We start from the raw sequence: 17,479 nt of genomic DNA, 5'->3' as shown, positions 1-17,479 counted from the left end.
CCTGGGCATTCCTGATGAAGGGTGAAAAATCATGTTAAAGATTCTGTCAGTCAGAATAAGGTCAGAGCACCGAGAACTAACCCCCCCAAAAATCAACAAATGTTCAAAGCAGCAGAATGTCAGCAGAGTGAAGTAAATCCTGGAGTTTTATAAATTTCATAAGCAGAAACTTGTGACTACGTTTATCTCATTGCAATATAGCAGAGGGTTTATTACTACCAAATAATACAAATCTCTGGATTCAATTACCAGTAGCTACAAGTACAACAACAAAATCTCATCTTTAGGGCTCTCAAACAGCTTCTAAATGTGCGACACTGGTATTTTTTCCAAGCTCCTGTAAACTACTCTTCACATAAACATGATTTCCTTGTTACAGCCTAATGTTCCAAGAGGTGGCGCTTTTAGACCAGCTGACATCTTTTAGAATCAGACAAAAAACTTTGGGTGTGTTTCTGTGTGTGGATTTCTTTCAGACTGTGCATATTGAATACTTTATTAAAATAGGAAAGGCAAGTTTATTTGTACAGCAGCAGTCATACACAAAGTAATTCAAAGTGTTTCACAGGAAAATAAACAGACACAAATAAAAAGACTACATAAATACAAGCAATGCATCAAAACAATGATTAAATTTAAGGATGACATGATCTTTACTGTTTAATTTACTTAAACTGTGACTCACCGGCAGCGCAGAAACAAATTCAGGCCGAAGACCATTCAGCCAAGTCAGTCAAATACAACTTTTAGATTCCTGTCACTTCTTATGACTTATCTAAGTTATTAGATGTGTTCTCACAGTCGAGAAATTATGCTACTGTTTTCCCCACAAACAAATCCAAAGAAGATGAGGACATTTTGTCATTTGTAATGTATTGCTATAATTTTTTTCTTATCACATCTTCTAACGATATAGTGTTTTTTTTATGTATCTGTAAGAAATCTCAAAGAGTTTTATAAAAAAAAGTGCCAACATTATGTGGGACTGCATGATACAGACCATGAAAGAGTTTCCATCTCAGAGATAAGAGGAGCAAATTATTAAATTATTTTCTGTCCAAAAAAAAATCACTGAATTTGTGAAAGAAGTGATTTGTCATATTTTAGCTAAAGAGTCATTCACTGACGTTATTGTGAAAGTAGAACAGTGGTGTCAACAAGCCACACAAACACTGTTATCTTGAGTCCACCCACTCTAGTAGTCGGGTGCACTTGTGTGTGTGTGTGCGTGTGTGTTTTCTATTTAAATACCCCTGTGATAAACAGGATGGGCTGGACAAGAGAAAATCAGGAGTTGAATGTTCTAGCTCATTCTTCTCTACATCACTTTTTCCTTCTGCTCCTGTAGCATCAACACATTAAGGTAAGAAGAAAATTAACTCTTATATTTTTATTATTATAATCTTATTTCAGATGAAGGTAAGAATGTGTGCCTACAGTTTGGCTTGTGCAAATATATTTACTATATCTAGCTGGAAAACACATTATGCAAAAAACTATTTCAACCATGACTAATCCACCAAAAGTTGTTTACTATTTATTTGTATGAAATGTAACTATTGACAACAAAATAATACAAACTTTCCTTTAGAAAGACTTGAGATACTTAATGCTGAGTTTTCTTATATCAACCATCTAAATATCAAAATAGATTAAGTTGAAAATCAATGTTATATTAAAATTTTGCAACCACATCACACAATATAACACAGGTCACAATTAAAAGGGAAAGTAAAGACTGGATTTATATGCTTCTGTATAGTTAATATACTTTAAACTTTTTGAATAAGGTGGATCTGTTTCTAAAAATATCTATTCTCTATTGAGCTCATCATGTTTCTACCCATCAGTGATAAAATATTTATATAATTTTAAATGCTTCATACAATTAAAATATTTTTTGAGTTATGCTTCTGAATTCATTCCAACTTTATACTTAAATTCCTGTTGCCAATCTACCAACATCTCTTTGTGAAGTCAACGTGGCATTCCTAAACTCAAAATGGCCTTCCAAGAATGAGGGGCCTGGTCTATATTTGTGTCTTTTTTTATCCAGCAGAAAAGTGGGGCTGAAAGCAGGAAGTCTAATCTATGTGGAAACATTCCCACGTTGGGGGTTTTGCATGCTTCTCCCTGCCTGCCATCACCTTGCCCAGGGGAGGGGAGGATTGTGTTATCAGCACTGGAAGGCGATTGGGTGATTTTGTCCAGTAGGCCCATGAGGACCTGGAACAATGACTGAGAAAATCGAACCATTTAAATTCTATTTAAATGTTTTATTTAACTGAATAAGTGACTGTTCTTTAGAAAGGTAAATATCGGAAAGTAAGAAAATCGGTCTTGGTCAACGGTGCTTGATACTATGTTCGGTTCACATCCATCTAAAACTCCCAGGGTGGCTGTGGTGTGGTGCATACGAGGGCTTAACTGGACTTCATAATTAGGAACAACTGGGGCTCTAGAACCAGACTGTCTCCACTTTTAAGCTCTCCTAAACAAAACAAATGTATTTTTGTCTTGTAGGTTCATTAAAATTAGCCATGATGCCTGAGAAAATGTAAGTATTGCTTTCTTCTTGTATTTTTAGTTTTTGTATCGGTTTTATACAGTCATAAACATAAACTTTCATATTAATAGAAATTGACTTGTAAAAACTAACTTAGAATATTTTTTTCTGTTTTGTTCACAGGCCAGAGGTAAGATTAAGAAAATATTATCAATTAGAAAACAAATACAAACACTGATTTTTAAAGTTAAATCAGACTAGTAAAATGTTAAACTGTGACATAAATCTGATATTTGCAGAGAAAATCTAAAATCTCAGCCTCTAGGAAGCTCATGCTTAAGGTAAGGAGGATTTGCATAGACAGCAGCTTCACTCTCTGACACAAACAAGATTAAGAGCTTTTAGTTCCTTCTTTTAATAAATAAAACATCTCTATTATTCATAAGAGCTTGATGGTTGCAAAAGCGAAGGAGGAGCTGGAGCAGGAAATGGAAGAAAAAGAGGAGCAAAAAGCAAAATACCTTGAAGAGAAAGTTCCTCCAGCACCAGTCACTGGTTTGTCACTGGAGGAGCTAAAGGTAGATATTTCTGTTCTCATTTTTGTTTACACAAATAGCAAGTTTTGTAAAAATAAATACACATTTTTGTCTGTGTAGGCATTATGTGAAGAGCTGCATTCCAAAATAGATGTAGTGGATGAAGAACGGTATAATATTGAAGCCAAGGTCTTGCACAACACCAGAGAGGTGAGAATGATGCACCATAAAGTGTACATTATACATACCTACGCAAAGTTACACTAAATTCAAAATGTCATAATATTTATCCATACAGATTAAAGATCTGAACATCAAAGTGCTGGACTTGAGAGGGAAGTTCAAAAGGCCCAATCTGAGACGGGTCCGGGTCTCCGCTGATGCCATTCTGCGCTCCCTACTGGGCTCCAAGCACAAGGTGTCCATGGATCTGAGAGCCAACCTCAAATCTGTGAAGAAGGAGGACACAGAAAAGGTACATCTTTACTGAAATACAAGAGAATTTACACAGAAATCAGTGCAAAGAAACAATATTTTCCGTACTTTCACATCAATTTTCCAAGTCACAATCAGAAGGAAATTTATTACCATTTATGACTTCACAAAGAAGAATTTCTTTTGGCATCTGGTGCAGGCTTAAAAATACAGAAGACAAAATAATGCATAAAGTTTAATGTACTGTAGTTATGCATTATTGTGATAAGTTTAAGGCACAAAGAACTAACAATAAAGTATTTGCTAGTGCCTTGGACCCATGTACGTTGGTGTACGTGTTTTGACATTTTGCTACAAAGGAGACATAAATTCAAAGAAGCATCAAAGAAACATCAACAAATTACAAATTACTATTGTAACTTCACCATGCAAAGATGCTGAATTCTCCAAAACTTTCCCAAATTTTCTGATTAGTGCATAATGCCAAACTGTGATGTTTAATCTGCAGGAAAAGACAGTGGAAGTGAGCGACTGGAGGAAGAATGTGGAAGCCATGTCAGGAATGGAGGGGCGCAAGAAGATGTTTGATGCAGCCAAAGGCCAGATCCAGTAAAACAGTGGCAACAGAAGAAAAAGTCAGCTTTCATCTTCTGAAGCAACATCACTGTCAGTTCACAGAGTGTTGAATGTAGCAAAACAAAAAAAGTACATGTTTTACACTGAGTATCTTCCCACAATTGTTTTTCTATGTTAATGAAATAAACAAATCCTGATATATTCTGTCTTGTCTATTTTTATAGTTTAAAGGAGAATGTTGCTGACAAACTTAAAACCAAGTCAGCATTATAGTCAGTGGCATACGATCCAGTTCAAATGAAATAATCATATCTAGACAAAATAATTTGATGACACTGATCTAATTTGTCCTGAGGAGTCAGACTCAAATTGATCTGACTCCTATGTGCACAGTTGTTTGTCTTATCTCTCTCTCGCCCTGTGATGGATTGGCAATCTACCACAGGAGATAGATACCACACTGCTGCAAGCAAAATCAGTATAAACAACGGATGCATGGATGGATGTAGGCTAATGAAATGTCTCTATGCTGAATAAGAACTCACTGGCATTTACATAATGCCAGATGTACAATACATTGCCCTGTCAATTACAAAATGAATCATATTGAATTTTAAGAAATTGTTTTTAGCAATAAAAATTAAATGTTACTCCTCCCAGACTAAAAAGCACACATCGTTCCTGCTTGACACTTGACAGTGACGATGTTCAGCAGCAGACAGTAGAAGACAAAAACGACTGTGGCAGACAGTTACTATGCTGCTAAGAAAAATAATAAAGTCAGGTTAAAAAAAACAAAACAAAAAAACAGACAAACAAAAAACATTTGAAACCCAGTTTTTCTCCAAGAGAGGTGGGTAGACTGAGATTATCAACCATTTAGCATAGTTAGCTTAGCTACAGAGTACTGTTTGCCTCCATTTCACTAGCATCTAATGAAATAAGAAAAAAAAGTTACTAACATATTCATATATGTAATTGTCCCTGTACCTTTTACCACACTTAACAGATGAGTCGGCCAGCAGCAGATCTAACCCCTCACCTCTGTCCCAGTGAAAAAACTGAACACTGTGTTCAATGACAAGCTATTAGCATCATTCCAGGGAGTCTATAGGGATTTCTCAGTGTCTTTGCTCTTTTTACAATTACACAACAAAACAATATATTTATTACTGACAGAAATTCAAACAATCTTTATATAGTGATTATAAAAAACAACCTTCTGTCTGGACTGGAGCCAGTCCAAACAGTTTTACCTCAGCTTGCATTTAAATTACAGATACTTGTTACCACGTCCCTCCTGACCTGCCCTCTCCTAAGTGAAATTAAAGCTGCAGTATATAACATTTATAAAAAATGTATTTTTTTTTATACATATTTGTTAAAACTGCCATTATGTTAAAGTATGGTATGAGAGATAATTTGTGAAAAATGTATTTCCTCTGCCTTCTCCCAGTCCAATCTAGAAACAACCAATCAGAGGCAGGAGCCGGAATATACCATTGTCAATTACAGTCTTATGTGACTGTTCATCCTTCCTCCTCCTTGCTGTGTGCTATGCTGCAGCTAGCATAGCCTGTTGTGAATGCTCAGTCTAGCTAGCATAGCCACCAATGATGGTAGATAAACAGTTTTCCTTTAACGACAAGTTTCTCTGAATTGCATCTTGCTTGAGCTCGTTTTGCCACATGGGGGCAGCATCTAGTAAAAAAAGCAATTTGTAGAGCCGATCCACCTTCCTAGCAAATGTTTTCATTACTGAGTATCCTTATGTTTGTTTTGCAAAACCAGATATAATGGTGGGAACAACTGGAGGTTTCTGTTAAAAACTTGGATAAGCTAAAGATCCCAGCATAGTGAAATAAACTTAGCTTAATGACTTTCTCTTGTTTGTCTTGTGTGACTCAGGGGCCAGACAGGTGTGGTTTGTAGACAATATAGGAGAAAGGGCGTTCCTTTTCTGTCAGAGAAAAATGGCTTTAAATCTTACTAAGTCACTGTTCTTCTAATGACTTTAACTGTAGTTTTATGAGATAAAATGATCGAAAGTTTTGACTTTTTTTTTCTAACCTGGTCTCAACCAATCGAAGTAGTGTTTCAGTTTTAATATGTTTATATGTGGCTTTATCTGAATAATGTTTTAAAGAATTTGCATATTAGTCACAACTGCCAGCCAGCCAAAGACCAATTTTTTCACAAACCAGGCCACTTGTCTATTATTTATTATTATTTATAATCCTAATTTATACAAACTGTAGCTCACAAAACACACATTTCCTTAAAAAACAAAACAAAATAAATGTTATTACTGTCTTACCTGCTTTGATTGAAAGTCCACTTGAGAAAACTTTTTTAGTGTTGTAATGTAGTCATCCATGTCGAAAGTCGGGATAAGCGAGAGGAAAAAAATCACTATCTCTATTATAATCTATCGCTGCACTTGACTTGCTTCCCGAATCGTTTAGCCTAGCTCGCTGTCACTTACTCGGCAGTTGAGGAGTGAACAAGACGAACGTCTGGGATCTTGAGCGCCCCCTGCCATGAGGCAAGAGAACTGCCTGCCTCACCTCGAACCTGTTCTCTGCCGTTTATAATCGCTCATTACACGAAACACGTTACACAAACACAGTTGGTGACAAAAAGCACTGTACATTATATACATAAGCTAAATTATTGGAAATAAGTTCACATATTAAATTTGTTTAAACCATTTTATTGACGCCGTACAGCAACATGCTCTCTCCGCTTAGCAGCCAGCGCAGAGCCAGGGGTTGCGCAATCCAAGGTGAGGCAGAGCTCGCTGCTGCCTCACCGGCATCGCTTCCAAGCATTTGAATGGGAAAATAAGAAAATTCAGCGATTTTGAACAAATAAAAATCGAAATTGGTGAAGCTACATGAAAAATAAATATTTTTTAGTACAAACCACCGGATGAATATAACAATTTAAATTACTTTATGATTATATATTTTCTTTCTTTCCATGATGGCTGGTGAGGCACTGCCTCACCTGCCTCCCCTGACCGCACGTCACTGCTAATTTTTCTTCTTTCCAAAATGTAAAATTCAAGCAAAATAATTGGATTTCTAACTTTCAACTTTCTGTGGCAATGCTTTATATTCCTGGCATGGCTTGGTAGCTAGTTCAGACAAGAGGAGAAGGTTTAGTGTTTTACGGAGAAAACTGTAGTGCAAACTTAGTTGGCAGTGTTTTAATTTGGAAGACACGTTTATACTCCAGCTTTGACTTCCTGGCTGATGTATGGAGATATTACTTCAGTTTTCCCACATGATGCCCTTTCCTCATATTTCCCATGTATGAAGTGTTTCAGTCTCTCTGCCTCAAAGCAACTACACAACACAATGCTTTTACCCATGAAGTTCACAGTCAGGGTGGTATTCCAAAGCTTGCAAGAACCCTCTATTTTCTTCCAAATACAATGAGGTTATTATGGCCAAACAATTCAGGTTTTTATTTAAACAAACTACAGAACATTTCTCCGAAAGTTTTGAGTCTCTGCATCTGTGAAACTGTATCCTGTCATTTTGGAGCAATGACTTCTTCGTCTCTGAGTGGCCTTTCCTTTTATGAGTACAATGCATGTTTCATTGTGATTCCCAACAGTTTCTTCCCGGCTTCTTTCAGCTTCATAGGGTGTTTTACTTAAGTGAGTTGATGTGCACATTTCACATCAAAATAAGTTCCTCTTTAGGGAAAAGAACATGTTCAGTTTCTAAATGGTTGGACATTCCCAGGGTGGTCATAATTATGTGACATAAATGCTTATAAATGCAAAGTGTTGTGGTAAAATAGATGACTTACTTCATGCAAAAAAACCCCAAAAAAGGTACTTATTATTTTTAAATGACTTGGAAGGTCAAGTATGTTTATTTATTGCCCTATGACAATTACAAGCATTAAATTTTCCTAAGAATTAGTCCCCTCAACAAAACCCACCCCCAACAAAAAATGCAATGCTGTTTCATTTTTTGAAACAAAGCCTTGTTTATTTTTATGAGTTTGATTTGCCAAAAAAAAAGTCCTCAAACCAGCAACACATTCTATATACATATAAAAAAGAACTAGAAGGTAAAATGTGAACTCCCAGCCTGACAACTCCACAAACAGAGCTGCAGTTTGGCTTCAGCTCAGATGAGACATCTGAGTCATAATCCCCTCTGTGGTGTCCAATGTGGCATTAAAGCAAACAGAGGGACTATCAAAGGGCTTGGCATGGTCATAACTGCTGTTGTTGATAACATGTCATTGCTTGTGGAGGCAAAGATGAGATTAAAGGCAAAGTGCAGAAGATTGAGCTTTTGAAGGGTGTGATAGGTAATTAATTTTAACCCGTACAGTAATAGTACTCACTGACACATTTTTACAAACAGTCGCTTTTGAAAAGGCAACCGAAGAAAAAAGTTTGAAAATTTAACAACCAAGTCCCCATATTTGCTGTTAATGTTTGGCAACTTTGGAGTCAGAGGAGCGTCAGCCATGCTTCTCTACTTGTATGTTCACGTAGGAGCAGGTTTATAAGGGATTAAATGCAACATGCCCGAGTCGGGCAGACCTGTAAGCATGAAACCTTTTCAGAGCAATAATCCTGTGATCTACTGCTGAAGCTTCGAAAGATAAAAATAGACGATGCAGATCCATGGACAACGCATGTTTTCCTATTCCAGTTAAGGCCATCTACCATCTGTTTGTAGGTATGTGCCCATCATTTGTAGTCATGGGCTGCTTGCTGCCATGTGATCCTCTGCTGGGTTTAAAAGCTTAGGACCCAAAGAGAAGGACACAGTACACATTTCCCTACTTGCTCCTAGTAAGGTAAGGTAAGGTCCTGCAATATAGGCAAGTAGGTTTGATTTGCCGTTTTGACTCTATTTTGCTGTTTTAAATGCAGTCTAACCAAAACCTTTTGCAGTGTGCAGGTGCTGCATCCTTAAACATGTCAGACACCGAAGAGGCCACATATGAGTGAGTGTTCAATTTGTTTCTGCAGAAAGAAAAAACAAGCTATGCTTGCACTGATAGAATCAGTTTAGACAAAATCTTTTTCTTGTCTGTCTTCTTTTCCCAGGGGTAAGCAGAAAGCGTTGTCAGTTCACTGAACCCATGTACGAGATGGATAATTCTTCACATTTTCATGCTGAAGTGAGTTTTACAAGATGCAGATTCAGGCAGCTGCATGGCACTCCTTCCAACTGCTTCTGAAGCAATAAAAAAAGAGCTGGGATTATAATGTATGAATTTAAAATTTAAATGCTTTGTTTTAATCGTAATTGTTGCTAATTACAGTTTTAAAGCTTTGTTGTGCAGAGAGGAACATTTCTTAGTGTAACATTGCAGTCCATCCATGTACAACATATAATTATCTTCTGGATGCAAAGTTAGGTGACTGCTGTTTCTGTCACTTGTATTTTATACTTTGACACTTTGTATTTAAAGATTCAAAGTCACAGAATTACATCACCAAATTCTGCTGTTTCTACTGCTCAGTTTTCAGTTTTTTCAACCACTTGGCGTCAATACACAGGCAACTGCTGTCTTAGGGCTTTTCTGCTGGTTGACCTTTGCCCTTACAGTACTGCCTACTTTGTCTGAAGTTAGCTATGATCCCACAAGATCTTCTCTTTCATGTCTAAGGGTGCATAAGGTCACCATGACACAGAATGGCCATCACTCTATATCTGTCCATAAAAGACACTGCCTGTGCTGTCTGACAGCTCTTGAAACTAAACAGCACCCGCCTCTCCTCCTGTGTATAGAACAGTCCCTGTTACAGAGCAATGTAGGTCACTCAGTGTTCTACATAGAGGTCCTTGGGGAAGTAGGAGCTGAAACACAATACCCACTTGCAATTTTTTGGCTTTTAGAGGTCTGCCTAAATGGAGGTTGGCTTACCGTCTTTGCGATGAAAAGAGTTTTGGATTCTGTCACTGGAGGTACTTACTGTCGGAGGTAAATTTGCCCAAACAGAGGCTTAATGAGGACACCTGAAAAAACTGTAGTACTTAACCTACTTTGGAAGCATTATCTGTCAAAGCTGCAGGCAAAAACAAGAAAAAGAAAGTTGTTTTTGCATTGCTTTGTAAAAATATCGATACCCTTTGAACCTTTTCATATTTTGGCAGCATAATTCAAAAACGGGGTGGAGAAGGGAGGAGCGTCAACACAGCACAACGTAGCATAAAATTGTGAAGTGGCGCAAAAGAAAGTTATTTATTTTTTCACAAACACAAAACTGCTTACATGATTTGAATTTAGTCCCCTTTACTGTATAAAATCCATTAAACTGATTGCCTTGAGATAGTATGTAAGTAAGAAAGTAAAGTTTATTTATAAAGTGCTTTTCACAGACATGAAGTCACAAAGCACTGTACAATAGAAATAAACCTTAAAACCATACAAAACATAAAATGAACATAAGAAACACAATAAAATCAAAAGATAAAATTCTAGGAAAATAAAAATGTTTTTAGTTGCTTTTTTAAAACCTCCACAGAGTCACCAAGGGCAAGCTGTTCCACAGCCTTGGGGCCACTGACTGAAAGGCCCGGTTCCCTTTAGTTTTTAACCGTGCTCATGAAACAACCAAAAGATTCAGAGTTTTGAGAATGAAGACCCAGAGCAGCAGAATATTTAGTTAAAAGCTGAGAATCAGGAGCCTGGGCATGTAATGTTCTGTATGTCAGCACAAGTACTTTAAAACGAATTCTAAAATCAAGTGGAAGCCAATGTAGTGAATATAGAAGAGGAGTGATATGACAGAATTTACTGGATTTGGTGAGAAGTCTGGCTGTTGCGTTGTCCCTTAAGGGATGTCCCATAATTATTAAGCAGAGTCATATTGTGTGGACTTTAATTTTAAATCCAGCTACTCTGTGAAAATCTGAGAGATTTGCTAGAAAAGCATTATGAGCAAACAGCATCACGAAAAACAAGAAATTCAACATGCAAGCTTAGAGTGGGGTTAGGATGGAAAACAATAACAGTCTCACAGAGCATTGTTCAAACATCATCCATCTTATATTTGAAAGAATAACAAAAACAAGTTCTTGCAGTGAGATTTATGGGAAAAATTTGATGAATAAATATGAAAACAAAAAAGTTAAACTTCTCAACCCTTTCACATAGTCGTTACAATTAGGTCTATTTTCTGCTTAATCTGTAGTGTCACTGAGGTAATACATGGTGTAAGCTTTTTATATTGTGTTTTTGATGACAAAACTATTAGTAATTTTAAAAAATGAGGTAGATAAGGACAAAAGTGAAATCTTAGTTATAGGTTTTATCTTCCATTTAAAGTCAATTGTGTATGACAGATGACAATGTTTGTGTCGGTCAGGACATTTTTTTGGTATGTTCCTTTTCTTTTTCATTCGGCTTCACAGACTTGGGTGGAGAAAATTCATAGGTCATCAGTGACCGTAATCTAAATATGCATTTGTAGGGTTTTAACAGAGAAATGCATGCATACCTTGTATGTTTCCTGTCTATCAGCAGTGATAGGTTACAGTGCCAGAGAATTTACTGACTCACTTTCTGTAACAGTTCTGCCTGAGGGCTCTCCAACTCTGTTGTTATTGACAACCAGCTCCTATCATAAGCTACAACAGGGAAGGATTACTTGTATGCAAAAACCGTAGTTGGGATCAAGTCTTGACTTACTGTCAATCTTTCAACAGACAATACAGAGGAAAATGGGGGAGGTACAGGTGAGCTGTTCCTTCTTGTGCATAAACTATGCATTTTTACCTTTATGGGTCTGAAATTCTTTTATCAAATTTCTGACACACAGAGGACTCAAAGCCCAGGATAAAGTAAGTCTTGAGTTCAGACTTTTTTTTGCATCAGTCAGTAACAGTGTCTTGAAAAGTTATTTATACCCCTAAACCTTTCCACATTTGTTTGTCCCACAACACAAGTCTTTTCATTTATTTGTGGATTTGATGTGATGGATAAGCATGAATGAACACAAAATTGTAACGTGCAAAGTAAAATGTTATATTGCTTTCATTTTTAAAACAAAATTAAAATTGAAAAGTGTGGTATCCATTTGTAGGGTCAGAACTTCATACAACCACTCAGCTGCAGGTTTTTTGTTTTGATGTCCTCGCCAGCTTTGTGGATGGAGATACTGAAAGTTTGGTCATTTTCTCTTGCATAGTAGGTCAAATTCTGTCAAACTGGATGAATTTTCAATTCTGGCCACATTGATCGTAAAATTGTATTTTGCATGATGCTGCAGTCCCTATGTCTCTGATGTGTTTGGGATGACATGCTGAGTTAGCTTAAAGCCAAACAGCATTTTGCATGCAAGTAACCAGTTCTATTATGGTCTTATTTAATGGGAACCCCTTCTTGCACGTGTTTGCTTTGTCACCTACCACCTGTTGAATGTATGTAGGTGACATTACTGAAGCCTGACAGTGTTTTATAATCTAATCCCGCTTCACACGTCTCCATTACTTTATAGTTTGCCACCAGTTGGCTGTGTTCCTTGGTTTTCACTAAGGCTCTCTTACAAACCAGTCTGGCCTTCACAAAACAGCTCTATTTATACTGAGATTAGGTAACATTATTTATTTAGTTATTTAATAAGATGTTTGAGAATATCAGTATGCAACTCAGTTTCAATTTATATTTCTAAGAAAATTGAAAAGCATCCATTTCCTTTCACTTCACATATATATAATAATTTCTACTGAACTATCACATAAAATTACAATTGACATTCAAAGGGGTATAAATAGTTGTGCAAGGCATTGTACAATATGGTTTCCAATGAGAGACATAATGAGATTGAATGCATTTCCCCTTTCCCTTTCAGATCTACATTTGTGCCTGGCTTGGCTCCTCCTAAGATCCCAGAAGGTGAAAAAGTGGACTTTGATGTAAGTTAATATTTGATCAAATCCACACTTGCTGTTTTGGATGTGGATACGTTTTCCCCTAATATTTCATCCCTTGATTCCAGGACATTCATAGGAAGCGTATGGAAAAGGACCTGACTGAGCTGCACACGCTGATTGAAGCTCACTTTGAGAAGCGTAAGAAGGAAGAGGAAGAGCTGATTGTGCTCACAGATCGCATTGTATGTTTACCTCAACACTCCTGTTGCAAATTAAAGTTCCCATGCTATTTCTTAAAGTTTTCAATTTAAAGGATTTCTCCTGATGCTTAGGGTTTGCCTCGTTGTTTTTCCCAGGAAAAACGCAGGTCTGAGAGAGCTGAGCAGATGAAGATCAGAGCCGAGAGAGAACGAGAACGGCAGGCCAAACTAGCTGTGAGTGGAAGCTGAAAACTTACCCAGGCCTCAAAAGCTGTCAGCTACTGATGCAGTTTAGCAAGTAACTATAGCTTATTTGAAATCCTTACTGACGAAATGCAATTTGTAGATCAAATCTGTTTCTTTCCAACAATAAGGAAGAGAAAGCAAGAAAAGAGGAAGAGGAAGCTAAGAAGAAAGCAGACGATGATGCAAGGAAGAAGATGATTTTGTCCAATCTGAGTTTCACCGGATACAAGGTAGTAAATCTGCGAGCTGTACAAAAAACTATTTTCACTGACATCCAACATGATGTCTAGGTAAAATTATTTACCATTGATGATCTATGGATTTCTAGCAAACACAGCCTGGAACTAAAAGACAAACAGAAAGAGAAAAGAAGAGGAAGATCCTAAATGATCGCCGCAAGGAGCTGAACATTGATCACTTGAAGGAGGAGAAACTGAGGTTGGGAGTTCCCATTGCCACACAAAGATGTAATTATTTTTTAGCTTAAATGAAATGAACCTATTCAAAGATTTTTTTTCTGTCTTTAGAGAGAAAGCAAAGGAAATGTGGGACTGGATGCGGCAGCTTGAGGCAGAGAAATTTGACCTTCAATTTAAGTACACAAAGCAGAAGTATGAGGTAAAGCTGCTGACACTCTTGTGGTCATTGTGGCCTGTGCACAAACAAAGATTGTGTTTGGAACAGGAACATTCCAGCACGAAGAGCTACAAGACAGTTTTTAAAGGACACTTGCAGAAATTATGCACAATATAGCTAAATGGCTTTCTCTGTTGTTACAAATGGAATTAAGCAGATGAAGAAGCTTTGTTAGGAATTTGCAGATACCTTAGAGACATAACTGACACTTTTCAACGTGCTAAAAAAAACATTTTTGAACAATAGTTCATTACAAAGGCAAGCATACACTGAAACACTCCTCTAAGGCTTCTGATTCTCAGGGCTGCAAGACTTTGAAGGCTGCTTCATGTATTTGGGTTTTTATGTATTCAGACCTACATAACATGATCAAAATGTCGCTTAGTTCTCCTTCAGAGAGAATACTTGTTCAATTTGCTGAGCTGAATAACATCAATCACACTCGTAGAAAGACATTTCCTGAGAAATTAAGCTTTTCATCAATGTGATCTCATGTTTACTTCCAGCATGCTTTCATCCAGTTTAGTGCTTATGGTGAAATAACTAAAGCTAATTTCCTTTGTCAAAAACCTTACATCATTAAAATTCCACTAATTCCAAACAAACACTTTCCTTTTTGGAGGTTCTTTACGGAATGGTTTCTTGCAGAAAATGCTATACTTAATTTGAAAGGTTTTGCATGTTTTTCAGATTCTTTGCCTTTCACAAGATGTTTTTCCAAGGCTTGTTTTTGCAGAGCATTTCAGACTGACAAATTCCATTGTCATTCCTCTGGTGGGGATTGTTTTGACCATTGAACAAAAATTCCTTCTCTCCCTTTTTACTTTGAATTAGTAGATTTAAGGACATGAGAAGATGAAAACACCCCTTTTTCACATGTCTGAAGTCTAAGGTTTTATGTTTATCCTTAAAAAAAGGTCTTAAAAGGGGACCAGGTGCAGTTATTGAGCAAAAGGCTGGCTGGGTTTAGTCAGACAATAGCAAAAAATATCTGACAAAGAACAGACTTATGTTATAAATTTAAATTAAGTGACTGTGTTTGTACTTCATTGCACAGATCACAGTGCTCAGGAATCGGGTGAGCGATCATCAGAAAATGTAAGTCCTCTGTTGTTCTGTCTTTGTGGAATCAAAGTAGGGAAATAATGGCAAATTGGCTCATGAATACTGCAATAAAATAATCACTGGTACAATAAATACACACATTTTGTATTGAGTAAGTCTAATTGCAGATTCAATGTCTTGTAACCTCCATCCCAGTTCCAGGTGTTGAGGTTTTTATTTGTGCAAAAACGTAAAAAAAACTTTATTTTTTTCTTTCCTTTACATTAGCCACTTAAAATCCAAATATAATAGAATAAAATCTGGGCTCGAGGGCTTGAAAACCTTTTAAAGTTACTGGAAGCAACATAACTAGGCCTTAATCTTCCTGTTCACACTCCGCCAAACACATTGGCTATACAAAAAAAGGGTTAGCAAACGTTTTTGTCCGATCAGCAGCAGGATGTTTCCAAACCATGCATGTGAATTTAGACTCAGGGGATAAATGAGCTGAAAATGGAAGCACAACAGCTGAAAGCACTTATTATCTCAGCTGTTTGGTGATATCTCTGCTCATGTAGCTGAGAATTAAACAGTGGCTAGTATTACATGCTGTCATTGAAATCATGTGTACTACTCATGCAGGGCTACTTAAAGTTATAATTCAAACAGGTCAGTTGGGGTTTATTTGTTTGAATTTTTTGTCCTCCCAGTTATTTTGTCTGCAGTTTGACTGATTAACTGTTTACTAAATTAAGTTGAAAAACCATGTGTTAGAGAAATATTTATACATAAAACTGAATACATTTAATTAAAAAAAATGCAGCCCCATAATTAACAATAAAACTGCTATCCTAAAATTCAAAACATTTTGAACATACAGTAAAAAAAAGAATAGCATTTGTTCAATGTAAAAGATCAAGTAAGGTAACAAGACAATGGCTGGGATTGTTGTTCAGACCTTTATTTCACAAGACAGGGGAGTGACATGATGAGAAGTTCGATTCTCATCATGCCGTTTTTTTATGCTGTCACTCCTCTTCTGTCAATGATGTCGCTTCAGTATTGATCATGAACATTCATGATAATAAATGTTTCTTCAGAAGCGACTCATTGGTTGCCACAGCTACCATCAAAGCTATGCAAAGTGACTGTGTAAACAATGTTTGCACAGGAAATATTTCACATATGAATGAACTGTGTTTAAATTTAGAACTACCTTTGATCACATCCCACTTGATTGCCATTATATACAAACACATATTTTGTGTGGATGTGTGTATATAGCACAAATAATATTTGCTGTGGTTGCCGTGGCAACCAACGAGTCACTGATAAATTCACCTGTATTATGGTGTCTATTCATCAATATTGCAGCAACAACACTGACATGTAATGCTGAACAAACATCATTACACAAAAGGAGTCACTGCATAAAAAAATATTGCATGATGAGTATTTGACTCGAGCATTTACTGAGTTTCACTCCCCTGTGTTCTGTGAAATAAAACACAGAACACAGGCTGGGCTTATTCCTACTTTATTCCTACATTAACCCAGGTCAAACTTTAAAGTTTTACTCCAAGCCTTGATCTTTTACTTTAGACAAATCAAAACATTGTTTACTTGATTTCCTGAGTTTGTTAAACATCTCAAAAATCAGAGTAAAAAGATAGGTCATTTCAAGATTCTGTACTTGGAGAAATGTTGTAGTTTGTGTTCCATCTGCATTGTCAAATCTCTGCTGACTTTATCTTCATTTTCAGCTCAAAAGGCACCCGGAGCAAGCGAGGCCTGAGGAAGTAACACCTGCTGCAAAGTCTGCCAACCTTGGTTATTCTTACAGAAAGTCCCATTGAACTGATAATTATGTTTAAGATTCGAACAAGTCAGATCCAATTCACATTTCTGAAGACATAAACTAATATATTGTTTAATGTGCTTACTTGGAAATAGTGAACTGAAAATGTTTAAACCAAGCAGCTGCTTGGTGACAAGTGATTATTGAAGTCTATAAACAAACTTGTGGGATGAATAAAAGCACAAATTTATTGTAATTTATTAAACAAATAAATTACAAGATTTGTTTTTTGTTTGTTTTTAACTTAATGTAAGTCTTAAAAACTTCAGTGGTTATTAAAGCATCAGGTTTACACTTCTTGACTGGTTACAATCCAGCTTTTTTTCTGTGTTCTGGTACCACAAACCCAGGAAGGCTTGATTTCTGCCTCTCTGTTTTCTACAAATTATGTCATGCAATCATATAAATCCTTCAGATTTTGATTGGTTGGAACTGGGTCAGACTGTGGCAAAATGCAGTAAAAGAGAATCTTTATTTATATATTTGTTTTCCTGGAGGGAAAGCTAGGCAAACCACCAGGGTGAGGCAATACTGGTAATCTGCCAGAGGCTTTTCAAACTCTGGTGCCAAAATTAAGAAGC

At 36.6% G+C, this 17,479-nt stretch overlaps 2 protein-coding genes across 5 annotated transcripts; both read left to right on the top strand.

Moving 5' to 3' along the window:
* The first annotated feature begins 1,264 nt into the window (after nucleotides 1-1,264).
* Nucleotides 1,265-4,254, top strand: LOC116710572 (troponin I, slow skeletal muscle-like). The gene is made up of 8 exons (XM_032549710.1): nucleotides 1,265-1,363; nucleotides 2,524-2,557; nucleotides 2,690-2,696; nucleotides 2,806-2,847; nucleotides 2,953-3,084; nucleotides 3,163-3,252; nucleotides 3,341-3,517; nucleotides 3,986-4,254. The coding sequence occupies exons 2-8, from the start codon at nucleotides 2,541-2,543 to the stop codon at nucleotides 4,088-4,090; spliced, it is 570 nt and encodes a 189-aa protein (XP_032405601.1). The 5' UTR covers nucleotides 1,265-1,363; nucleotides 2,524-2,540; the 3' UTR covers nucleotides 4,091-4,254.
* A 4,542-nt stretch (nucleotides 4,255-8,796) lies between these two features.
* Nucleotides 8,797-17,111, top strand: LOC116710570 (troponin T, cardiac muscle isoforms-like). 4 transcript variants are annotated; one of them, XM_032549703.1, is made up of 12 exons: nucleotides 8,797-8,886; nucleotides 8,984-9,037; nucleotides 11,747-11,777; nucleotides 11,861-11,882; nucleotides 12,893-12,956; nucleotides 13,040-13,156; nucleotides 13,271-13,348; nucleotides 13,489-13,590; nucleotides 13,689-13,798; nucleotides 13,888-13,978; nucleotides 15,054-15,094; nucleotides 16,804-17,111. In XM_032549703.1, the coding sequence occupies exons 2-12, from the start codon at nucleotides 9,008-9,010 to the stop codon at nucleotides 16,841-16,843; spliced, it is 726 nt and encodes a 241-aa protein (XP_032405594.1). In that variant the 5' UTR covers nucleotides 8,797-8,886; nucleotides 8,984-9,007; the 3' UTR covers nucleotides 16,844-17,111. The 4 variants fall into 4 exon arrangements, with proteins under 4 accessions (XP_032405594.1, XP_032405596.1, XP_032405597.1 ...); XM_032549705.1 differs by having other exon boundaries at nucleotides 8,854-8,910; XM_032549706.1 differs by having other exon boundaries at nucleotides 8,873-8,891.
* The last annotated feature ends 368 nt before the right edge of the window (nucleotides 17,112-17,479 follow it).

Source organism: Xiphophorus hellerii, chromosome 20 (assembly GCF_003331165.1).
Source record: "Xiphophorus hellerii strain 12219 chromosome 20, Xiphophorus_hellerii-4.1, whole genome shotgun sequence".
Classification (NCBI taxonomy): Eukaryota; Metazoa; Chordata; class Actinopteri; order Cyprinodontiformes; family Poeciliidae; genus Xiphophorus; species Xiphophorus hellerii.
Note: the sequence above shows the minus strand (reverse complement) of the source record. Positions and strands in the feature narration are given on the sequence as shown.